The 27,070-nt window shown below is 34.1% G+C and overlaps 1 protein-coding gene across 2 annotated transcripts in view; it reads right to left on the reverse strand.

Moving 5' to 3' along the window:
* Window positions 1-27,070, reverse strand: part of CCDC91 (coiled-coil domain containing 91) — a 342,402-nt gene that overhangs the window by 241,239 nt on the left and 74,093 nt on the right. For both annotated transcript variants that reach the window (XM_077774523.1, XM_077774522.1), the window contains exons 2-3: window positions 24,036-24,078; window positions 21,764-21,842 (exon numbers count right to left, since the gene is read on the reverse strand). In XM_077774523.1, coding sequence (XP_077630649.1) covers window positions 21,764-21,842; window positions 24,036-24,061 — 105 coding nt within the window. In that variant the 5' untranslated portion in view covers window positions 24,062-24,078. The remainder of the gene's footprint in view (window positions 1-21,763; window positions 21,843-24,035; window positions 24,079-27,070) is intronic.

Raw genomic sequence — 27,070 nt, forward strand, 5'->3', positions numbered from 1 at the left:
AACAATGCCCTGACTGAAAGCTACTTCTAATGGCAGAACTAAAGAGAAATTATATGATTATCATAAAATTTATAATAGATTCACAGACATACACAAAAGAAAGTTAGAATAGTGTGATTGTCTTCTGATGCACCAACTTGGATAGGTTACAGTCACCAGGTTTTCAACGCATCACTAATCCAGGTGTTGCTATGAAGGTATTTTGTATGATTAAAGCCCATAATCCATTGGCTTTCAGTAAGGGAGATCATACTAGATAATTTGTGTGGGACTGATTCAATCATTCAAAGGTCTCAAAAGCGGAGCTGAGGATTTTTTTTTTTTTAACTTGAGGAAATTCCACTTTGGGCTGCAGCTTCAAACTCTGCCTGACAGTTTGAACCTGCCCTTCCTGATGACCTACCCAATGGATTTCAGACTTGCCTAGTCAGTCCCCAAAATCATGTAAAATTATCTTTCAATACTTACAATATATCTCTCGATATATAGCTACTACAGGTTCTGCCTCTCTGATTATACCATGGATGATACAAATACCATGTCCACACAATACATAATACTCAAATATTCCCCAGAAGTGCTTAATGGATAAAAACCTTCCTGGGGTGCCTGAGTGGCTCAATCATTGAAGCATCTGACTCTTGACTTCAGGTCTGGTCATGATCTCAAAGTTTTGTGAGATCGAGTGCCATGTCCGGCTGCAGGCTGACAGCACAGAGCCTGCTTGGGATTCTTTCTCTCTCTTCGCTGTCTCTGCCTCTCCCCATGCTTGCACACACTCTCTTTCTCTCTGAATGAAGAATGAATGAATGAATGAATGAATGAATATTTTTAAAAAGAAAACCTTTCAATTTATTTGGACCAAACAGACCAAACAGATATTTGCCAACAAACATCCCAATGCTTGAAACCCTTTCTTGAATAAAGTTAATGAATAAATGAAAAAAGACAAACACAGACAGAAAATGGATAGTACAAATCTCCCAGCTTAAATAGAAAGCCATATTACATAAAATATCTTCATTGTTTTGTGACTCTTCAATCACCAATTGGCAATTGTTTTTAATAGAAAGACTCTCATAAAGAAGTCGGAGTCATTAGCCTATTTATATGTTTCTCTAATCCAACATCCCAACCATAATCGTTACAGACATCTGGATTATAAAAAGAATTCTGTATTATCTATTACCCATCAAACATAAATGACATCTTGAATAAGACAGAATATAATTACCTTATACACAGAATGTTTTTATAACCAGTTTCTGGATGTGAAAGTAGTGTTTCAGCATGGATTAAATCATAAAACACACAGCCAGAAGGTAATTTCAAATGAGAGATGTGTACAAGGAAAAAGTTAAGGACCTACTAGAAATAACTGATCGAGCAGAAGAAATGGGTAAATAATATGAAAAATTAGTTAAAATGTTTTCTCTTCACACATAAGACCTTAAAAAAAATGCTTTCTGATCCCTCTAAAATTCTTTCTGTCCCTAATATGACATTAAAGTTTAAAAGATTATCAAAATGTCCTCCTAAGATCTTCCAGTATTATCAAAAGAAGAGCAAGACTCTTACTTAAATAGGTCAAATCCTAGAAAAAAGAGTCACATACTTTCTGTTGTTCTGTACACTGATTTTTTTTAAATTTAAAAATCCAAGTTAGTTTACAAATAGAGTTAACAAATAGTGTACTAATGGTTTCAGGAGTAGAATTTAGTGATTCATCACTTACATATAACACCCAGTGCTCATCCCAACAAGTGCCCTCCTTAATGCCCATCACCCATTTAGCTCATTGCCCGACTCACCTCCCCTCCAGTAACCCTCAGTAACTTTTCTATATTTAAAAGTCTCTAATGGTTTGCCTCCTTCTCTGTTTTTATCTTATTTTCCTTCCTTTCCCCTAAGTTCATCTGTTTTGTTTCTTAAATTCCACATATGAGTGAAATCAGATGGTATTTGTCTTTCTCTGACTGACTTCTTTCACTTACATCCTAGTTCCATCCACATTGATGCAAACAGCAAGATTTCATATTGATCACCCAGTAATATTCCATTACCTATCTATCTATCTATCTATCTATCCCACATCTGCTTTATCTATTCACCAATCAATGGACAATTGGGCCCTTCCCATAATTTAGCTATTGCTGATAGTGCTGCCATAAACATTGGGGTGCATGTTCCCTCAAGAGTTAGCATTTTTGTGCCTTTTGGATAATACCTAGTAGTGCAACAGATAGGTCATAGGATAGTTCTATTTTTAATTTTTTTGAGGAATCTCCAAACTGTTCCTCAGAGTGGCTGCACCAGTTTGCATTCCCACCAGCAGTGCAAAAGAGACCCTCTTTCTCCGCATCTTCGCCAACATCTGTTGTTTCCTGAATTGTTAATTTTAGCCATTCTGACTTTAATCTGCTCATATCATAATGCTTTCTGAGACAATGGCTTTTTTCATATTAAATATATTTGGAGAATCACTGTCTTTAAAGCGCTTATTTTCATTCCCTCTATTTATATTCCAAACAACCCTGATATAGCAGGTAGATAAAATAAGCTCTTTACCAAGAAAGATATGATGTGCCATATTTTAGGTTAGCCTAAATTTTTAGACTAACAGGAATGATTCAATACTACATTTTGTCTATATACATATATTTAGATAGAGAAAAGAGTGCCCCCAAGTGCAAGTATCATATCATGTGCTAGCACAGAGAGAGTTCATCATCTTTAAGTAACAGATAACTCTGAGAGTCTAAAAGGAAATGTGAACTTTCCTTTCCAGAAAGGTCCATATATTCATGCACATAGAATTTTGTATATAACTTGATGGGTTTCATACATGCCATATTTGGAAGCTTTCTAAAAACAGGGTAAAAAGGTAAGACAGTTTGCCACCCTAAGGATCACATTTTAGTAAAGATACATGTAAACAAATAATTATAATAGAAGAAGATGTAGAAGATTAAGTATAAGTACAAAGAAGAAAAAGATCATCTCTATCTCTATCACAAAGGATGTGATCCCTAGATGGACTTAAAATAGGATATGTAGATTGTGAGATAAAGGAAAAGCAAGAGAAAGGGAGAAATTAATATTTAAATAACACTATCTCAGGCATGTATACTCATTGAATCTTTAATAGTCTATACTATCACCTTTAATCATATATGTATATATATGATTAGATATCTACATATTCATCAATGTAGAGCTATATAATATAGGCTTTATAATAAACAAGTGTATGTGCATATGTGTATTCACACTTAATCTTCAAAATATTTCTTCTGAAGGTAGTATCATGACCATTTTATGGATAAGGAAACAGGTACTGGAAAGGCTAATAACTTGGCCAAGGTCACAGAGCTCTTCTTAATGGTGAAGCTGGGATTCATAGCCAAGTGTATATAATTCTTACTGGTACTTTCTAGGCAAAGGGAAGAGCATATGAACACTGGGTCAACTACATTCAAAAAAGAAAAAGAATACCGTATAGAGACATGAAACCACAGAACATGTTTAGGGAACAGCAAGTTCTACAACAGAATTGAAAAGTAAAAAGCTCTAATGAAATATGGTGATTACAGAGGCCCTAATCAACCAGTTGTAACAGATTAAAAAAGAGCAAAAGAGAGAGACTTAGAAATAACAGTTTTCTGGCTGATACATCTGGTTGAATGCTGACTTTAATTAGACAGAAAATAAATATTAGAAGAGTGCAGGTTTAAACCAGTAAAAAGAAGATAAGCTTAGATATGTTGACTTTAAGGTACCTAAGAGAAAAGCCAGATAGAAAGAGCCAGAGGGCAGCTGAAAATTTAAGTCTGAAGCTCTGAAGAAGGGCAAGAGTAAAAGCAGAAACCTAAACAACCTCAATTAAAAGATTTCATCAGTGCAAAAATAAAAGGGTCAAGGACAGAACCCTAGAAAACAATTTTTAAGAGGAAGGGAAAAAGAAGATGATAATGAAGTGAAGAATCCAAAAGTAAGGATTAGAGACATAGGGGGAAAAAAAAAAAAAACCAGGGGTATGCAATGGCATAACCATCAACCTAAAAAAGACGAGCTAAAAGAATAAAATGCCACAGATAAAACAAAACAATGATTAATAGAAAAGACACGTCCCTTCTGTATTTGGCAGGAGTTGAGGGGGTTAAAAAAGTGACTGAAGAAAGCTCAGTGGAGAAAGAGACATTTGCTGGGAAGGGCAAGTAATTTCAGTTTTACTGTACCAGTGGTATATCAAGGGTAATACTGAGTGAAAAGTCAACATAGTTATGCCATTAGCGGATAAGAGTGGATTTAGAAAATCAGACAAAAGAGCTTAGGGGTTTTGAACTCCACTATATAAAGCCTATTCTGGAAACCATGTATAGTATGAATTACAAGAAAAGGGGTCAGTTAAGATAGTATTTGTAATAATTCAAGTGAGATGTTATATAAATCTGAACTACTTTGACAGGAGTGAAAACAAAGAAGAGGAGGCTGATGCACTAAACAAAAGAACAAGACCAAGAGTACTGACCAACATAATTGTTTTCAGCTTCTCCGAAAGCTAAACACCAAAAGCCAATGTCATTTCAAGACAAAGCATTTGATATACCAAAAATGATTAACCCCATTTTAAAAATCTAGCTTAATTGGCATAGAACTCATGATGAATATTAGAAATTCCCTTTATCCTAATAAGTCATTTATACATCTCTAAAATATTAATTACTTTTAAAATGATGAGTTTTGGGGCACCTGGGTGTCTCAGTTGTTTAAGCATCCACTCTTCATTTCAGCTCAGGTCTCAATCTCATGGCCCTGGGATCAAACCCCGCATTAAGTTCCATGTTGGGCATGAAGCCTGCTTAAGCCTCTTTCTCGCTCTACCCCTCCCCAGCACGCATAAGTTCTGTCTCAAAAAAAATTTAAAGGGGCATATGGGTGGCTCAGTCTGTTAAGCATCAGGCTTTGGCTCAGGTCATGATCTCACGGTTTGTGAGTTCAAGTCCCACGTTGAGTTCTATGCTTACAGTACAGAGCCTGGAACCTGCTTTAGATTCTGTGTCTCCCTCTCTCTCTGCTCCTCCTCTGCTTATGCTCTTTCTCTGTCTCTCTCTCTCTCTCTCTCAAAAATAAACATAAAAACTTTTTATTTAAAAAATAAGTTAAAAAGATGAGTTCGTAGCTTATTCTGATAAAAATGTTTTAATATTAGGCCTTTTCAGTTCCAAAACATTTATTAATTTTAATGGTCGCCTTACATGGTTTTACGTAGACATGTTTATATTTTTTTACCAAATCTGTAAATACACCACTATAAACTATGGGATAATGAAATATAATTTCAGTTAGCCTTTAAGAAAACTAACAACACATCACTGAAATTTAATTTCCCATAAATCTTAGCAGGTAAGTAAGGTATAATTATAAAATTAAAAATATAAAATCAAAAAGCTGAAATTTCTCAGGGCACTGGTGGCTCAGTCAATTAGGTGTCCAACTTTGGCTGAGGTCATGATCTCACAGTTTGTGAGCTTGAGCCCCATGTCAGGCTCTGTGCTGGCAGCTTGGAGTCTGGAGCCTGCTTTGGATTGTGTGTCACCCTCTCTCTGCCCTCTCCCACTTGTACCATCTCTCTCTCTCTGCCTCTCAAAAATGAATAAACACTAAAAAAAATTTTTAAGCTGAAATTTCTCTACATTATATACACAATAACTATATATTAACCCATAAAATATACTTACGTAAATTTCAACAGACAAATGCAGAAAACTTTACAATATGGATCCTGTCACATTAGATTTTTTTTTTTTGGTAATCTACAAAGAAGTCTTAACTAATATTTGCAATAAGCAAAGCAATGAAGAGCTTTTCCAACTAAATCTAACCAGTTAAACATCCATACTTCCAGACCTACAAAAACACTGTGCTTCTATGAAAACTTTAAAATTCAGTTTCCCCAAGAAACTGAGAGACTTAATTCAGACTCAAAAACCTAAGAGACTGACTCAGCACTATGAATAAGGCAAAAATTACAACCTATCTGTCAAGTCCAGCCTTTTACCACTTCATGGGCTATACACAGAACTATACAATGTATACACAGAAACACAAAAATGTGAACTACTTTTCAGAAGTAAACAATTCATCTAATTCATATCCTTCCCATCAAGAGAAAAAAGACAGCTAATTATTTTGCTATACACTTGTGAAGTATGATTGTCTATTTAGTTCACTTTAACCAGAAAAGAGCCCAGGAAAGAAATACTCTTTGGTTTACATCCAATGAATCCAAAATGACATCAGGTTTAAACTCTAAACACTACTATCATGACCAACAATGCCTTTTCTTTCTAAATAAATATAAATCAAAAATTATAAGAATTATATATATATTAAAAAAAAGGGGGGCGCCTGGGTGGCTTAGTCGGTCAAGCATCCGACTTTTGCGGTTCATGGGTTCGAGCCCCACGTCGGGCTCTGTGCTGACTGCCAGCTCAGAGCCTGGAGCCTGTTTCAGTCTGTGACTCCCTCTCTCTCTGACCCTCCCCTGCTCACGCTGTCTCTCTCTCTCTCCTAGAAATAAATAAATAAATAAAACATTTTAAAAAAAAGAATTATATATATATTTATGTATATATATGTAATATTCAGATACTATAAAGATACCAAATATTCTTAAAGATAATCAAGGGATATAAATTTATAATTTACATATTTTATGGATGTAAGAAAAGGAGTTTTTTTTTTAAGTTTATTTATTTATTTTGAGAGGGACTGAGAGAATGTGAGCAAAAGAGGGGCAGAAAGAGAGACAGAATCTCAAGCTGATTCCACACTGCCCAAGCACAGGCTGACATAGGGCTTGAGCCCAGGAAAATACGAGATCATGACCTGAGCCAAAATCAAGTTTGAAACTAACCAACTAAGCCACCCAGGCACCCCAAAAGACTTTATTTTTTTAAATGTTTATCCATTTTTTAGAGAGAGAGAGCCCGCATGAGCTGGGGTGGGGCAGAGAGAGGAGACAGAGAATCCAAAGTGGGCCCTATGCTGACAGCAGAAAGCCCAAGATGCGGCTCGAATTCCCGAACTATGAGATCATGACCTGAGTTGAGGTCGGATACTCAACCAACTGAGCCATCCAGGTGCTCCAGAAGAAAAAAAGAAAAAAAAAAAAAAAAAGATTTTTAATATAAGCACATTTGACATCATATTTAATTAAATCATAGAAAGTAAATTAGTAGTGATGTACAAGCCTCTGAAATAATTAAAATACACAATGTATTAGCAGTAGACACATACTAATTTTCAGAATCTAGCAAACAAGAGCCCATAAGCTTAATTTTTTATGTCAGTACTATTTTTACCTTAAATGAAATTAATGAAAACCAGTCATCAAAGAAGTTGGTTCTATATGTAAAGAGGGTTTTTTTTTATTTAAAAATTAAAATCCTAAGATTTCTATTTCAAAAAGCATGAGAGTCCAGGTACCTGGGTAATCCATCCATAGAAAGCAATTAGAAGTAAAAAGTAGTATTTTTTAAAGATCATCTTAACCACAGATCTTGAAGCCTTGAAGACTTTCCCCAAGCTTGTAAAACTTAGCTTTGTTTTTCAAGACCTTAAAGACACAGGGGACAAAAATATAGTTCAGGACTCCACTCAAGGGCCCTGCCCCACAAATGTGGGACCTCAAAGGACTATATTCTCCTGGTAACAGTGAACTAAAAATAATGTGCCTATCCTAGAACACAAGAAAGAAAGTAACCTGTACCTAACAATGAAATGGATCAAGGAAAGGAGAGGACAGAAGATGGTGGGAAAAGAAGGGAAAGACGGAAAGAAGATCAAAAGGGAAGAAATGGGAAAGAAAAGGGGGAGGAAAGAAGGAAAGGAGAGAGAGAGGAAGAAGGGGGTAGGAGAAAGAGAAAGAAAAAAGAAATCATAAGCTCATGGATAGGTTTCATATCAGCTTAGACAATGATGAAGAAAGAATTAGTGCAATGAAAGATCCATTTGTAATTGCTCAGATGGTAGCATATCAGAATGTGAAAAAGAGGTTAAGTAACAGACAAATTAGAATGTGAAGAAGAGGTTAGGGTAAAAAGAAGAGAATTGCCATTTATCTAATTTTAGAGTTCCAAAAGAAGAGAAGACCGAGAATGAAGCAAAACAAATATCTGAAGAAATAATGTCTGAGAGTTTTCTAGAAATGATACAATTTTCCATTAAGTGATTTGTAAGGCTTCTTGAACCTATAGATCACAGGGCTTCTCGAATCCACATTTTCAACCCAACATACCCTAAGCAAGGTAAATAAAACATATCCCTACCTACTATCCCACACTGAACCTACAGAAAGAACACCAATTACAAAAGGGTAAATCATAAATCTTTATGACTACATAAAGAAAATACCATTTAACCTCAAAGAAACAAAACCTAGTGAGCCCAACTAATTTCTCAAAACAATTATGGGAATCAGAAGACAGAGGGGTAATAATCACATTGTGCAGGGGGAAAAAAATGACTTCAATCTAAAACTATCTAGGTGAAACTATCTAATAAGAACACGCAGAGGCATTTCCAAACAAGTATATACTGAGAGTTTACCACCAATGTACCCTCTATAGAAAATTCTCAAAGATGAACTTTTAAGCAGAAGGAAAGTGATCCGTGATGCAGCATCTAAGTTGCAAAAAGAAATAAAGAAAAAAAATGGTAAATATAATATACTTTGTATAAACACTAATATGAGTAACAATGCCTTGTGGAGTTAAATATATATTATATATTAATACATATGCAAATTCTGGGGAATAGATATGTAAAAAAATCCTTGCCAACAATAGCATAATGACCAGAGAGAAAATTATTGAAGTTCAGATTCCACGGTCCTTATATTTTTCAAGAGGAGGACAAGGACACTTATTTGCTTTGAGCTTTAGTAAGTTAAGAACGCTTGTTAAAATTTCTAGGGAATCCACCAAAAGGAGCAAAGCAGAGTATATAATTTCCAAACTGGTAGAGCAGAAGAAAAAGGAAATAGGAAAATCAATTCAAAACAGCTAAAAAAGAAAAGGAAGAAAAAAATGGCCTTACACATAGAAAGCCAAAACTACAATGGTAGAAAAAAAGAACCACATGTGTACATCAATCATTACATTAAAACACATGTGGAAAAATATTCCAATTCAAAAATAAGGACTATCAGACTGGGTAAACAAACAAAATCTAGCTTTAAGCTCTTTATGAACGATATATATTTTAAAAATGTAACAATACAATAAGGTTGAAAAACAGAAGAAGAGAAAAAAATACCAGTTGAATTCTAATCAAAATAAAGCTGCTATATTTATTATCAAACAAAGCAGGTTTGGGGGACAAAAAAAAATTCTAGAGACATAAAAAGATCACTACAAAATGATAAAAGCTCAATACACCAAAAAGATACTGCAAATATGAATGCACCTAGTAACATAATCTTGAGACAAAGCAAAAAGTTACACAACTTCAAAAAAAAGTTTATAAATCCGCCATCAAAAGAGATTACAATACTTGAATAATTTAATTTTTATATAAAATATGGGCATTCTGCAATTGTCAAATCTAGTATCAAGACAGTGCAGCAGTGCTTCCCAAATGTTAATGCACATAGGCATCACCTGGGGATTATGCTAAAATGCGGATTCTGGAACGGTAGGTGAGGAGTCGAGCCCAAGCCTGTATTTTTAACAAGCTCCCAGAGGATGTCAATGCCGCTCTTCCTCAGACAGCACTTTGTTGCAGAGAAAGTCTCATTAAATTACAAGTAATTTTATTAAACTACTTTCTCTAGCCATAAAGCAATCAAGTTAAGAAATAACAACAATAAAAATAACCAGAAAACCCCCATAAAATAACTGAAGAATCAGGGGTGCCTGGGTGGCACAGTCAGCTGAACATCCGACTAGATTTCCGCTCAAATCATGATCCCAGGGTTATAGAATAGAACCGCGTGTCGGGCTGTCTGCTGAGTGTAGAGCCCGTTCAAAATTCTCTCTCTCTCCCACTGGCCCTCCCCTAGCTCATGCTCTTTCTCTTGAAGATAAAAATTAATTAATTAATTAGTTAAAATAACTGAAAGATCAGTTCCTTCTGAGTATTTGAAAACACTTATAATTGAAGGACTTTTTAAATAACAAAATTGGCACAATACAGCTAAAGTAATAATCAGAGGGGAAATGATAGCCTTAAATGTTAATATTTGAAAAAACTTCTCTATTTCAATTTTCTTGTGGTCTGCTGTTAAACGACATCTGTACTCCACTTAGCAAATGTGAATTCAATAGTCACCGCATTTTCTATTATGTTTGTTCTCCATTGTTTCCCCTATACTTGGTACACAATAAATATTTATTGAATAGAAAGAAAAATGAATGAAAAAATGGCAGAAGTAAATAGTCTCACCCCTTATTCAAACAGGATCTAAACAAGGAGAGGCTTGTCCATCTTTAAAAATTCAGGAGAAATAAAATTCACAAATTTTATCAAGCATATTTCCACTGAAGCAAAGTACTAGTGTTTAGATTATAAGACCAAGAATTTAAAATATTTTAATCTTGTTCCTCTACAAACCTAATGGATTGATAGGTTCAATAAGTGTTTATTTACTAGACAAATGAACAATTCGATCAGCAAAAATTTCTTATGTTTTAATTGCTGCATGTTCACACAGTGTTAGGGGAATGGTTGAAAAAGAAAAGTTGCTGATTTATTGGCTAAAGGGTTCCTTAATAACCAAGCTGCATGAAACATTTGATTTCAGCATTTGTCATCTCTCTTATGTCAGCCAAATTAAATTAAAATTTCCATCCAAGTTAGCTAAATTATCTCTTACCCACTTTCCTAAATGCTGACTTTAGACTTGACAGATACAAAATGATCAGAACAGTCATGTCAGACAAGCTTTCTACAGTCAAAATTTCTATAGGATTAAGATTAAGTAAAACTTTCACTATTTATTCACATTTCTAAAGTATATCCCTAATCTTTCTGTTCCAATTTCTAACTATTTTAAGCAGACTCCATGTTGTTGGTCCTAAAATTACTTGGCCATTATTAAAGGTTCATTATCCAAAACAATCCATCTAAGGAGGTACACAATAAAACTAACCTTTGTCACATTCAATTCAAGAAAGTAAACTTCAAAAACTTATCAATTTTAACTTAAATGAAGATTTTCTCAATAAAATTATTAAAAATGATTTTTTTTCTTTACCTGATCAATGCTTTCATAGTAAAGAAAAGTCTTAGTACATACTGGCTATAAGGCCATATTGTAATGTAAATTAATTATAGAAATCAAGGTTCGAGCAATAAAGAATTCGATTAGGGACAACAGCAATGCCCAAATTATACAGGATTTTATAACTGCAGTTAGTTTACATGATATATTCAAGAGAATATCCTAATAAGAAGTCAACCTTTAGTACTCAATGTAGAGATTACATCAAAAAACTCAGAGGAATATCATGATAATCAAAATTATAGCCTCCAAAATTTTAGTCAATAGTCCAATATTCAGGAATCAACAATACTGAAACATTCTAAACATTTCTAAGTACTCTTGCTGAGTACTCACTGTGCCCTTGCCATCTGGGTGTCACTTTAAAAAAGGAAGAAAAGAAGGAAGAGTAGCTGCAGGGAAAAAGCTGCAGAAGTCATCTAGGAAGGACAGAATGGTGGCTCTGACTGGTGTAGTGACAAGGGAAGCAGACAGCAGCGAAAAGATCCCCGTGTTTAATAAAACTTGGAACCTACAGAATTTGCTGATGGATAGATCATGGAATAGAGAACCACAAAGAGGGGACAGGAGGAGAAAAGGGTCAGAACACTCAAAGATCTCATTGAATCATGGTACTCCTCAAAAAGGAAACACGAGGAAAGCAATGCCTGCAGAAAATAGCATCGAGAGTAGGACAGACACTTAATTTGAGACAAGCAAACACCCAACGTCCGAACAAAGAAGGAAGTGCCAGAAAACTCAACCTGTGTGAGCAAAACGATGCCAGCTGCTTTAAAATCCTCATGAGCAATAATACTGTTCATTAGAGACACCAGTCCAGAGAAATCAAGCCAAGTGTACACACTACAGGTCGGAGCCCTGGTTGTGTTGACTGCACAGTCCTGTCAGTCTCATGCTGCTGCAGGCCCCATCCGTCTGGCCACTTGCGAATTCCCAAAATAGAAGAATTTATTGTTTCTAGCTACAGCTGGGCCGAGGAGTCTAAGACAAGAATCTCAGGGGTAAAGGGAAGGAGGGGGAGGAGTGAGTGACACAAGCGTCCTGTTAGCTTCAGATCTGGCCTTGGCCTCTCATCTCCACACCAGAGACTCCAGGTCACATTAGTGTCACACTGCACTATTCATCCACAACCCGATACCTAAGGTCTACCATGCACCCTATCCCATGCCAGCCTAGAGTGAACACGATGATGACTGCTGCCCTTATAAGATTCAGACATGGGGCTCACTCTGAACGAGTCCAAGGCTTGGCTTCCTGGCCAAAACATGTAGCTCCCATTCTCAGGAAGAACAAGAATCTCAAGATTCTTGTTCCAAAAGGAGGCTGATCATCTAGACCTCACAGATTCTAGAACCAGGACCAGAAATTATAGACAAGTTTGTCAGTTGAGACCTCTGCTTATCCCTTGAAGATACTCTAAGGGCAGTATTTATGTTCATGAGATTCTTCCATGTTGTTATAGGTAGCTGGAGTTTGTTAGTTTTCCAGGTGTATAGCGTTCTGCTATATAAATATATGCCAAAATATTAAGCTTTCTACTTTTGATTGACATTTGAGTTGTTTCTAGTTTGGAGCCATTATACACAAGTTCTAATACTTTACACATAAAAACCAGAATGTGACACCCAAACAGCATTTCAACCTACCATGCTACCAGGAATCTGTCCATGATCAACTAAAGATTTAGTTTTCAAAGAACTCATGAAGTTAATATCACCTTCAAATGGCGAATGTTTATTCATGTGTGACAATATAAATATAACATTTGACATTATTCAGAGTTAAAACAAGTATGCTAATTGCTTATATTAGTAGTGAACTATGTGTTAATTTTAAATAACTTTCCCATTAAGTCACAGAAACAATATAAACTATCACCCACATTAAAACAGAATACAGAGAAGAATATCACTGCATCCCTTTTTCTAAATTTGTATAGGGATCTTCCTCCAGGAACAATCCTGAATATGGGAACACAATACAAAATGGGATTCTTTCAAGCTTCCAAACACCTCAATAAATGGATCCTTCTATAAAATAAATCTTGCTAAAATATCAAATGAGAAGAGAACGACAAAAACAGAATAATAGGAAAAGTCAAGGGGGGGAAAATGCAAGAACATCAGGAAACTGGGAGGAAAATGACTAGGTACATGACTCCTGGTATACCCATGCAGAAGAGTGCTATGCAACTCTTAAAATGAACTAGGAAGGTCTGTAAGTACTCCAGGAAAAAGATCTCCAAGTTACTGTTGGAAAAGAAGCAAGTGGTGTTAGTTTATAAACAGTACAAAGTCATCTTTGTAAAAAGAAGAGACATTCATGTGTTTGTTCCCCTGTGCAATATCTGGAAGACTACAAAAGAAAATGTAAAACAAGTTGTATCAAGGGAGTGGGACTACAGGACCAGGATAGAAAAGACACTTTCACTGTAGAATTTTAATTTCGTTTCCCATTTCTTTCATGCCTTTATACTACTACATATGTGTGTATAATGCCTGACTGTCAAAAACAATAAAGAGTGTATTTTCTGAGACCAAAAAAAAAAAAAAAAAAGACAGCTAAACAGGAATTTATAAATTGGTATAAGAGCACTAAGCAATGATTCCTACTCTTATTGAACCGAAAAGAGCTTAAAAATTTTCGGCTAATTCAGGATTATGATGATAAAGAGTCAGAGTACGATCTTCATCTTCTAGAAAAAAGATCTGCTGCCAAACTTTACTTCTCAGTAATACAAGAAAGTCCCTACAAAGCTTTATTTTAAAAAAATTTTAATATATTCTATAGCATCCTAAAATTCAAATCACTGTCTTTGAAAAGTTCAGAATTAGAACACATAAAGATTGTTCCATAAAATACTGTAAGATTCAGTTTAAATAGTAACTGATACTCAAATACATAGGAAAAAAACATGTTTCTCTTAAGTATGATAGTTTTTAATATTAATATTTCTGTTCCATGTTGATAGCTATTTATAGAATAAATGTAATTTATTAGATTAGTGCCGTGTCACGAGGACCATGCAGTTAAAACCAGGCACCACGATTCACCTAGTGGAAGCTTCTCATATTACAGAGAAAAATGAAACAGTAAACTTGTAACTCAAAATCTGGAAGAATACTTAGATATCATCTAGTTCTTCAATTTATAGATTAAATAATTGAGTTTCAGAGAAGTTACACAGTTAGTTGAAGGCAAAGCCGGACTCTTCACTCCGCAGTCAGAGTTATTTGACTCTAAACCACACTATAAACTCAATCTTCAAAGTCAGAACAAATACCACTGATATACTCTCCACTATATGTATTAATAAAGACAGTAACTGCCATAAATTACTGAAAACCCACATGAAAACTAATATTACATGTAGAGTAATAACTCACAGCTTCATAGAAGCTATCATCTTAGTTATCATTTATAAAAACTGGCTCCAGAATAGAAGAAAGTAAGTTAATAACCTGGGAGGTAAGAAAAAAATACAGAGAGCAGCAAAAGGAAGCTATTTGGTAATCATTCATTCAAACAATCTATATAAATATACTACAAAATTATTACTGCAGTGGAAATCCAGCTTAAGTCCTGGCCCCAAAAAAAAAAAAAAAAAATGTCTAATTGGATACAAAGTTGAAAGGATGGGAAATTTGTAAACATTACCCATACTGTCTGATATAATACAGGTATTTGAATGTAAGTCACCTTAAAATTTTACCTAAGATATAGATCAGATCAATGAATTCAGTTAATGTTTACTATGATTATGTACAAACCACAGATTATTCTGAAGAAAAAAATCACAACAATGTTTTCTCAAACAAAAATGTGTGGACTCAGGTTCTGAGTTCTTGTAGATGTGTAGCACAGATTCTACTGGAAAAACAGGGTTAGCAGGAAGAGAAATGGGATATTAATAAAATGACCGATTTGTTATCCTAGGTTTTCCTGGCCAGGAGAATGGAGAATGGAAAAACTGAACCATGAAATCAAAAAGGCATCTGTCTTCCAGGTTTCTCTCTGCCAATGTCTTGAGAAAAATGTTTGAACTTTCCTGTTGGCTTTATATGCAAATAGCTCCAGATGCAAAGTGAACCACATCTAAGTTATTTGGTTCAACATCTGCTGGTCCAATTCCCATTACTCCTTCTAAAGGGTCGGCTTGTGACAGACAGTTTAGTTTGCCCTCTATATAAGCTGTTTTGAAGGAGCTAATTTGGATTAAAGTATCTATCTAGACCACTTGTTTTTCCCTTTGATGGTCAATGCATTCTAATGTGGTTCTGTGTAGTGCTGCAAGAACTTAGAAACATATTGGAAAGGACAGTATTCAAGGTTTTGCCTCCCACCTCGCTTTCTAGACAATTTATATTGCTACAGTTACAAGTAAAAAGTGAGCAGTCATTTGCCTCTAAAACAGCACCACCCACTTTGTACACAATGGCAACACAACGCTTTCTGACTGGATATTCTTTTCGTGAAACCTCTATCAAATATTTGAAGCTAAAGTTATTGATAAAAAGCCCTTACCGATATTAACAATGCACTTCATGAAGTCTTCAGTCATTTAAGCAGACAATTTTCATATGGTATCACTGAAAATGGAATACGGTCCACAGCACACGGCACTTAGGGTCTGATACGCAGCATACTTTGAAACATTTGGTACAATGAGTGAATTGGTGAACCAATGAACAAACAAAAAAACTAAAGAATTAATTTAAGTAAATCCCATGGATTCTGAAACTTTGAATCTGTTGCAAATGGAAAGCAATCAGAAAGCAATCAGAAAACATACTGAACCCAAACTAAGACTAACAGTCTAATGTTCTTAGAACTTATAAGGTCAAGTAAAAAAAAAAAAAAAAAAAAACCTTCCTTTAGAAAGGTATGGTAGGAAGTACAAATTGCACTGAAAGGTAAAAATGAGGAAAAGAAAAGTAATTAGAATATCCATCTATAGATATATGTCTATATTCTGATATATATATATATACATATATATTTACATTTATGAGTGTGTATATATATACACACATAGGTGTGTGTGTGTGTGCATCAGAAGATAAACATTCATTTTGAAAAGGTAGTTTCCTAAAAAGTAGAGCACTACCAGGGCACCTGGGTGGCTCAGTAGGTTAAATGTCTGACTTCAGCTCAGGTCATGATCCCGCAGTTCATAAGTTCGAGCCCCACATCAGGCTCTGTGCTGACACTGCAGAGCCTAGAGCCTGCTTCTGATTCTGATTCTGTGTCTCCCTCTCTCTCTGCCCCTTCCACTCGCCCTTTGTCTCTTTCCCTCTCAAAAAATAAACATTGAGGAAAAAAAATTTTTTTAAATAGAGCACTACCAGTCTTATACAAATTTATAAAAGATACTTGAAAATGATTTCAAAAAAACAAGATTTCTTTGCCCTAGAAAAAGAAAAAGCTCTTATTCTAAACAATATAGTTCTATGAGTTGTTAACTCAAAAACTTTCTGATGTTATATACTATGAAGAATCTGGAATGATTTTCCTTTGGAAAACTGTTTAGAAACATAAATAAGAAAATAAAAGAACTGGGTACTATTATTATTTCTAGACCCTAATATTTTTTAACTAAAATTTAGTCCAACGCTACTGTCCTTGACTGTTACTTGCTAACACACAGTAGGACCAGACAAGAAATCAGGAAAACAACAACAGCAGCAGCAACAAGCCACTAGCAAAATAGCGATTCTCTTTTTCTGCAAATCTGTGACTCCTCTTGTTAATCATTATTTCCAGGTGATTTGTCTGTATTAGGAATGACCAGGAAAGTTAACTGGACCCTAGAGTATACCTTCTTTGCCATATTTAAGTAAATATCTAAGACTTCCAAGATTACCATATTTTTCAAGGCAAGTTTAGGGCTGGGTGGTTGAAAGATTAATTACCTCCAGAGAAGTAAAAATACTTAAAAAGAGTTAATTGTATCACTAAATCGTATGCCTGAAACTGATATAACCCTGTAGGTTAATTAACTGGAATTAAAATAAAAACTTTTTTAAAAAGAGTTAACTTTTGGAAGCAAATCTGTTCTACTAATTATCAAGAAATAATTACTGGGCATTATTTACTATCAACGTAAAATACTATACTAAGTATTTAGGATTCATAAAGGTTTAAACATAGTCTCTACCTATCAAGGTTTAGTCTTAAAGTAGACATGTAAAAGTAGTGGTCATAATGATAAAATATTTTGTTAAAATATAAATTAGTACACCCATATTCATAGCAGCATTATTTAGAGTCAAAGAAAGCAACCCAAGTGTCCATCAATGGATTAATAGTTAAACAAAATGTGGTCTGTACACATAGTAGATTATTATTCAGGCTAAAAAAGGAAGGAAATTCTGATATATGCTACAAGAAGGATGAACCCTGTGAACATTATGCTAAGGAAAATAAGCCAGTCACAAAAAGGCAAATACACTATGATTCTATTTATATGAGTTATCTAGGGTAGACAGAAAGTAGAATGGTGACTGCCAGGGAGTCAGGGGAGGGGCAAATGGGTGGTTATCGTTTAAGGGCTTTAGAGTAGAGATGAAAATGTTCTAGAGATTGGCTGCGTAGCAATGTGAACACATTTAATAATACTGAAATATACACCTAAAAACAGTTAACATGGTAAATTTTGTGTTATTTTAGTACAATTAAAAAAATACAAGTTGGCATAACCTAAGTATCAAGTGAGTTGTGCAGAAAACAACTGATACGGTAGCTCAGAAGAAAGTACAGTTATTAGATATAGATTCAGTAAAAGGTCTATACCTTATTTTGAAAGAAAATTGAGACTCAAGTAAGCAGATAGGAAATGAGGGAAGGTATGACAATTAGAGCAATGGCAAAGTGATAAAAGACATCATCCTGAGACAAAATGTAGATCAAAGTTAGGCCACAAGCCTTACTATTCAAAAAGAATAACCATGGAAGATAAGCTAGAAGGAAAGGCTATGAAATGGGAAAATGCTTGATAAAAGCAACTGTTCTCATTGAGTACCTTTCACTAAAATAAAGTCATAATTACCACACTTTAACTGACAGTAAAGGCAGGAAGAAAAGAGGATTGATAACCTCATATTCACTTGTCTCTTACTTACATTCTCCAACTCCCATGATGATGGAAGTGTGGAGGCACATTTTACAGGTTAAATGCCATACACTGCAGAGATGCAGACTTATACAGAACTAACATGTGCATTTCATTTATTCTCACTGGCAAATTTTTAATATCATCATCATCTCTGCACAGAAACTAGCATTTTGAAAAGTCCCACTGTGTAAATGATCCTAATAGTACAGTGAGATGCATGTTTTGAGGTAGTTCGATTCATTAACAGTATTGTAAGCTATAAACAGGCACTGTTTATATGATAAATTAATTATCCCAGTTGCTATTATGAAATCATCCTCCTACTAACTGCCAGCCCTGAAGCAAGATAATCATTAGTCACACTAAGCCTACTACATTCTTTACTTAAAATCTTTTATCCTAACTCCAAAAAGGAAAATTTCTATTCTCCCCCAAGTACTTTAAAAACTTAAACCAAATGTTTCTGAGTAATCTTCTTGGATTTTAAGCTGTGGTAAAACTTGGTTAATATTCATCTCTTTTAAAAATATCTTTCATATAGATTACAAAGTGCTAGGGTGTAGGTAGCAAACCAGACAAAAAAAAGAATATTAGTCTTTTCTTAAACCGAAAAGAATCTACTTTAGATCTCTTAAAGCTTCCTATTTCTCTGGACTTTGGTGTGGAAATGATTAAACTGTTATATTAATTAGGTTGTTCAGATCACTCTTGTCTAAACAACTTCTGGATACCTGAATCAGAGGCAAACAACACCAGCAAGCAGAGGAAAGGAAACCATCTTCAACAAAAGAAAAAGATCCTTCTCGCTGAGCAAGCATCTAGCATGCCTTAACTTCAGCTTGTGGCCAGGTTTGTTTACCTCCACTTCTGCCAGTCACTGAGGAAATTCAGAAAGACTTCAGATCTGACTTCTTAAGGGAGTGAGGGAGAAACTGAGTGAGTGAGTGAGTGTGTGTGTGTGTGTGTACATGCACACACTAAAAGAACTGTTCTTTTAATTCTGTTAAGCTTTGAATACCTGACCTACAAATATACAGATATGCAGATGTGACATATACCATTCACTCTTGGAGAACAGGAATTAGATAATCTGCCCACAATATACAATTGTCTATTACACTGCCACAATAATTATAGCAAAACAGATTCTGTTCTTGCTTTCCCACATACATAAAGAAGTACAATTTGTCAACTTCCAATCTACTGAAACCATTTCTTTAAAAGTAATTTCTGACCATGGGTTTTTTCTCAGTCTCCAGCCTCACTGACCTCACTACAAACAGCCTTTGATACCAATGACCATACTTTCTTTGAAATGTTCTACTCTTGATAGCTAGCCTGTCCTCTCATCATCTCTCAATCTTCTGTCTCTTTATCTTCCTCCTGTTCCCCAACTAAGGACACCTAAATTTCTCTACCTAACCCTATTCTCTTTACATACTGTTTCCCCCAGTTATCTCCTATAACTTCAACTGTCATACCCATGGAAAAACCCCCAAACCAAGAACTCCAGCCCTAACCTTTCTCCTGAACTCTAGGTACCTTAAATACACATGTCTAGGACAAATTCATTAGGCTTCATACTGTTCCAAACCTACTTTTTAAAAGTCTCTGTATCTGTTCAAAGTAATACCATTCCTTCAGAACCAAGGCTTGAAACTTCAAAAATCAATTTTGACTCCTCCTTCTTCCTCACATCCAGTCACCCAGACAGCCCTGTTATGTTAGGGTTTTTTTGTTTTGTTTTTTTTTTCCCAAAAAAAGAGTTACTAGACAAGAATGGAAATATAACCTGAAAGACTAGATTTCACTCCTAAACATATTTATCTGTATCAAATTCCAAACTTTTATAAACCATCATTTTGTACAAAAGGTGTACTGGAGCTAGCCTACCTACTTTACAATGAACAAATACATGACAATACACTGAAAATCCTAAACTGTTATATAAATTTCTTTATTCCATTTTTTCCCATTCATTTCCACTGTCACCCTAGTCGTCATTCATTCAGTTTTTCATTCAGTTTTTAAATTATTCTTTCTATGAATATTTACTGAGGGCCAGCTGTAAGCTTGGCACTATGTTCGGCATTTAAGACATAACAACAGGACAAACAGACATGCCGCCTAACCCCAGAAAATTTACAGCCTAAAGTGCAAGTCAAAAAATAGGTGTACACAGTTGTGGGAAGGTTCTCTGGGAAGGCTTCCCAGAAAAGGACATATTCAAGCATAAAACAACACATAAAACAAACAGAGGAGTTAGTATAAAGGAGCAGGAGAGAGTGGCAGTGGGGAACAAGGTGAGAAATTCCAGGCAAAGGAAACAACATACATAAAGCCCTCCGACAAGAACGAGCATCCTAAGTATGTCATCCTCTTTCCCACATTTACCCCTTTGTTTCATTTATTTCTCTCCCTTCAAAATCTTTCCCCATTCTCCCTTCTCTGCCTATTGAAATCATAAATATCCTTCAAACCCCAGATCAATAATATATACTGAGCTTCAAGGACAGTACTTGACTCATACCAGGCCTGAAATAAACATTTCTAAGCAAACGGATGATGAAATCATCATTCTTCCCAAATCATAAATCTGCTTCATATTACAAGTATGTATGTGCCTCCCTATCTTCTCTTAAAGTAAAAGACACATTCCCATGGTACCTAATGCGTAATAAGCACTGGAAAAATATTTGTAGGATGAATAATTCTAATAATCTAAGACTAAACAGAGCTGTTAAGGAAGGATACTTTCATCTTCTACTTTCAACTTTACAATGATTTGGCAGAACAAAAAGTCTAGAAAATTCAAAATACTATTTATACATGAATTATATTAACATTGAACATTAAGATCTTTCATAAAATTTCTCTTAATACTGGAATTTATTTTTGCATTTGATTTCTTGGATGGCTAAATTTTTATTTTTAATATTCATGAATGACTTTCTTGAAAAAAAAAAACTTCTAAATTTTAATACTGGTGAAGATGTAAAATTACTTTAGGATATTTTTAGAATATAAGAAGTCTTTTTAATTAATGAACCGGATGGTCTAAAAATATTATTTGGTACCTCATTTTCCTAAAACTAAGATGAATTAGGAAATATAAATTATACTTTAATTTCATTTAATGTTCATGATATCATTTTTGGAATCATGCCTCAAGCCACACTGCAGAATTTGTTATGCAATTTATAATTTGTTATGAGAAAAACCTAAATAAAATCTGGGTCATTCCATTTTTCAGATCCAAGGAGGCCAAGTGCAAAGTAAAAAGAAGCTTTCAAAGAAAAGGCAAAAATGTCAAAAAAAAAAACAAAAACAAAAAAAAACCCTCTCTTACTGCATAGTAGTACCTGTAGGAAAAGCAGCCCAAGGAATAGCAGGAGATGTAGTTTGGGTTTCACCATTTCCACCATCAAAAATCTCTGCAGCCTACGAAAAAAAAGGCAAATTTATTTTAGAAGATCTAAAAAGTCGAAATGCTATTTGCAATCAAGCCTTCCAAACTCTACAACATATTCTCTGTGAGATACTCTCCAAATTACTCACAACTGCTTTTCCGTCTTCACTGCTATCACCCCAACCACTGCTCACTACCCCCAGTACTCAGGCTGCATTATTTGTAAGTAGAAACCTTCCTTCCTTACTAAAATATATCTCTTGCCAATGAAATTTTTAATCTGTATATCCTTGATCACATTTTCACTTGTGAACTTTGTATCTAAGAACTCTAAACAAACTCACCACAAATAAACAAACTCACCACAAACTGGCTTGTGTATATAACAAAAAATATATTTTACTTTAAAAGTATTGACACCAAATCTTTTTCATTAATTAGCACAAAAGCTAATCGAGATCAATCTAAAGAAATAGATTAAAATAATATAGATTATTCATCTGTATTCTTGAATAATCTACCAGGTGGATGAACTGGCAATCAACATTTAGAGAATTCCTGAAGCTGATGTTTTAAATTAACAAGTCTTCCTATTAAACCGTTTTAAAAGTAAAAGACAGTCAATTACTGACTGCTGAGTTTGTGGGTAAGAGTGAAGAGTGTCCTCTCCCTTAAGTGTCCAGGTCACAGCAAAATTATTGCTGAGAAAAGGAGCCAGAATTTCAGTTTGGATTCCACATTGAGTTATCAGCCAAAAAGAAGTCAATTGAGGCAATCTGCCATGGAAGCTAACTGATGTAGAATATAGTAAGTACTATCTATACACTATGAAAAATGAACATGGTTTATATAACCAAGGATAGAGACCTTCCATATTTCTACAACTGGATGTAAAAAGAAAGAAACCTAATAACCAATTAAATTAGAGTGATTGGTTAACATTGTAAATATTTAATACTGAAAGGAATAGATCCATCGACTGCAACAATCAAGTATAATTTTACTCTGAGGTAAACTAGCCACTTTATTTTTCTCTGATATAATAAATCAAGCATGGTTTAAATAAAGGAGACCATGCTAGGTTTTAACCTTCAAATAACTGACAACTTCTAAACAATAAACTAAGATGATATCTGAAACATATATTATCCACAAAATGAAAGGAATTTCAACAGAATTTTAAATATTACATTTCAGTAAAAGATTAAATCACCCAACAAAACCCAAAATATTAAAGAAAATGGAAAAAACATACGAATATGCTAAACAAACACCCGTTTCAGGTGACATAAACAATACAGGTATGTTCATATTCCAAATATATCCATCTTGACAAATAAAGATCAATGGACGGGAAAAGGACCCTAATTTAAAAAACTCACACCATTCTTTCATGATATTCAGAATACTGAGTATATATTTAATTTCTTGTTTCTCCTATAAAGCCATTAATTAAACTACCTGTTTTTAATAAATAATCTCGTTTTTACCAAATTCCAAAGTAGATGAAAATCTTACTAAAAAAAAAAAAAAGTCACAGAGCTCACTTAGTAGTTCCAGGACTTGAGCTCAGGCATCCTGACTCTTAATCCAGAGATTTTCCTGCAAGACTATACTGGCTCCATAAAAATAACTGGGTTACAAAATATTTCAATAAAATGAACACACACTGAAAAGGATTAAGGAAAAGGCAGTGCTTCTTCAGCTAACAATTTCCACCTACAAAGCATCCAACTCAACCCTGAGAAAATAATCTAACAACACAAACATGCTAATTAGCTCTATAAGCCACCAAAAGGCTATGTATTTAATATACTAAGCCAACTCATTACAGGTGTAAACATGAAAATATATGGCAGATCTGCAATATTCATCCCTCATCTCACAAGTATTTCCTAATAGAAATGTATCCCAGCAAAATCATCAGCTGACAATTTTTAAAACTTCTTTAATGCTTCCACTAGTAGCACTTAATTATCTCAATTTACACCTTTCTGATGGGCATGACCATATGTTCAATAATAATAAATCATTTTTATCTTTCAAAAGGGATGCATTTTAATTTTCTTTGATTTCATTTTTTATTCCAGTGTTATATTAAAGATGATCAAGAAATGATCATGACTACCAATGATAAATAATACATTTTCAAAATAGTATATACTCCATTATAATCCCACAAAATTAAAGCAATTACATAAGCAAAATAAGGTAACTGCACATACCTCAAAACCACCAAAATCATCATCATCCATTCTTCAAGTGCACCTGAAAAATCAGAAGACATTGAAACAAGCCCACACACACAGTTATTTATGTCAAAATATTTTTCTGACTTAAACATATATACATTTTGACTTGTAAACTAACACTATTTTATTTGGGTTTTAAAAAACTACTTTTTAAAAACTATATGGGTATTCATTTTTTAATGCAAAAAGATTGAGGGGTTTTTTTGGCAAAATTAGCCATTCAGGCAAAATTAGCAATTTCTGTGACTTTTTCAGCAACCATGTACTTTGCCATTTTGTGTGGAGATGCCAGGAGTGGAAAAATATTCTTTTACATTTTAATTTGCTTTTCCCAAATTGGCGCTAGGGCTCAATTCAATAATGCTTCCTGCTTTTTGCATCTATTCCTCAGTTGTCTGGCAACATCAGCACAAACTCCAGCTAAGAACAGGACTGTGGTGAATTTTTGGAAATCTGTCCCCTACCACAAAGGTTCTTCCCTCGGTTTCATGGCCGAGGTTGATTTAGATTTTCAAAATTGATCAGCATTTTTGAGCTGTGGCCACAACTTCTGGAGCATTTTGATATGTGTATTTTTAGCTGAAACTGCTTTGCACTTTTGGAAAAATGTGGAGCAAGTTACTAGGCTGATCAAGATAAATCAAGTCATGTATTCATGGGAGACCAGGGAAGAGAAAAACACAAGTGAATATCCTGAATTCCTCTCTTCTTTACACTTAAACTATGTAAGACAAGCAGTAAGATAATACATGCAATATTTTGTCCTAAATGTGTACCATAAAAATGGAAGGAAAAACCATGAGTACCTGGATTTTAAAAAGAATAAAAAGAAAAAGCTTTTATCTAACAAACCACTAAAAAACCAAACTTTTACTTTTCCAAAGCCTGGAAAAGTAAAACAAGCAATAGATGGTATACATTTAAATGAAAAATAAATTTACAATAAATAGTGATTTAGTAGCCACAAATACCACTCTGGTCAATAATAACTGGCTTCCTTTCTTATCTTTCAAAAGTGAACTTATCCAAATTATTAATTATTGTTTCCTTGCCTCACTAATACAACATGAACTTGACTGCAGGAAAACAACCTTCTCCAACTTCTAAAAAACACAACAAAACAAATAAAACCATGTTAAGCAATAATTCTAAAGGCATTTTCCTAAGGCACTTTACTTTAACTGATAAAGCAGTAGTCATCTTTAGCCATGTCTTGCCTTGTCAGTGAAATTATTATTAATGACTTCAAAAATAAATTCAAAAACCAGTCAAAGAAAAAGTTACAATAAAACACAATCTGAAGGATTGTTTTGTTTTAATAGACAAAGAAAATTTATTTTCACAGAAACTCAGTAGGTAATGACACTGAAAGGAATATATGTAGACAGAAGTACATTATAAAAAGGAAAGACACTAACTTAATCAAAATGAGGTACCACCGTGGTCACCATTACCTACAATTTAATAGTTTGATGAAATTTTTTAAAAGATGTATTTCTCAAAAAACTCAAAGCTAACCAAGTCATCCACATACAACACTTAAAAAATACAAACCAGACTTTCAGAATCTTTTGATGGTGGTTATTTTAAAATGGAATTCACATTAATTCTGTGTCGCAAGCAAATAGAAATCTGTATGTGATTACATTTTTCATGAAGAAATTATGAAATAACAGTGATATGGATACTGAGAATTAACCAAGGCTAACTATAAACACTAAGTTTGTGTTTTCCACATGCATCCCACGAATCTCAGGAGACAATTAAAAAATATTTTTAGCATCTACCACACTATATCCAAATAATATGGGTTCAAAAAAACAGAATTTCTGGAGTAATGCTTCTATGTGTTTTATAAATCATAAATTATTTGTAAGACACCAGAAAACTTGCAAATAAAAACAAATAGCCATGTATAACAATCACTTCAGCTTGTTTGCCTGTGGTAATGAATCAAATACCATCAATTTTCTAAGTAATGATTTAACTCTACAAAAGAATGTATTAATGACTACTGATGTTTTCCAAACCCCAACAACCTTTACATATTAAAATGCAGGTGACAGTCTTCTACTTTATTTTAAAAGATATGAAATATTAACACATTTTAAAAGATAAATGTGTCTTGGGGTACCTGGGGGGGCTCAGTCCACTAAGCATCTGCAATTCTTACTTTCAGCTCAGATCTTAATCTCACTATTTGTGAGATGAAGATAGAGCCCTCCTTTGAGTTCTGCGCTGACAGTGTAGAGCCTGCTTGGGACTTTCTCTCTTCCTCTCTCTGCCCCTCCCTAGCTCTCTTTCTCTCTCTCAAAACAAATAAACTTAAAAAAAAATAATAAATGTGTCTTGAGTTTCTTAAAATACAATAATTAGAGAAATATTATTTTAAAGCATTAACATTTCTCCAAATAATTTAGTTTCAAATCCTGCAATAGTTCCTGTTTCTTTTTAAGCATTACAAAGAAATACTCTGGTTTCTCTTCAGATCGCATAAATCTTTCACCTTTTAAGCATTACAAAGAGCAGAAGGAAGTAATATTAACAGCACTGGATTGTAAAAATCAATTTTACTAAATACAAAAGCTAAAAATTAGTTTTTAAAAGGAAATATTACAAGTGTGGTCTTCTTTACAGATTTAACTACTCCAGCACATTTAAAACATTATTTTATCAAACATGCATTTATCATTTTTTAAAATATTTCTAGCATTTAACATTATACTCCATTAAACTACAAATGTCATACAGCAACACAAATATACCTGTCGTGTAAGTTACAGAGTCATGAGCCTGACCAAAAACTTGATAGATCATGCAGTTCATCTTTTGTGTCATGGCAGGAGATAAGATGAATACTTTGTTATGATTAGATATCTACATTGAATGATTTCACAGCATCTAGTTTAACAATTCTCAGACTTCTTTATATCTGAATTTGATCTCTTCTGTTGCACTACTGTATATATTCCCTGCTTTATTGTCCTCAGTATTTAATATGTTGCTGA

The sequence above is a fragment of the Crocuta crocuta genome, unplaced genomic scaffold, assembly GCF_008692635.1.
Source record: "Crocuta crocuta isolate KB4526 unplaced genomic scaffold, BGI_CrCroc_1.0 scaffold176, whole genome shotgun sequence".
NCBI lineage: Eukaryota > Metazoa > Chordata > Mammalia > Carnivora > Hyaenidae > Crocuta > Crocuta crocuta.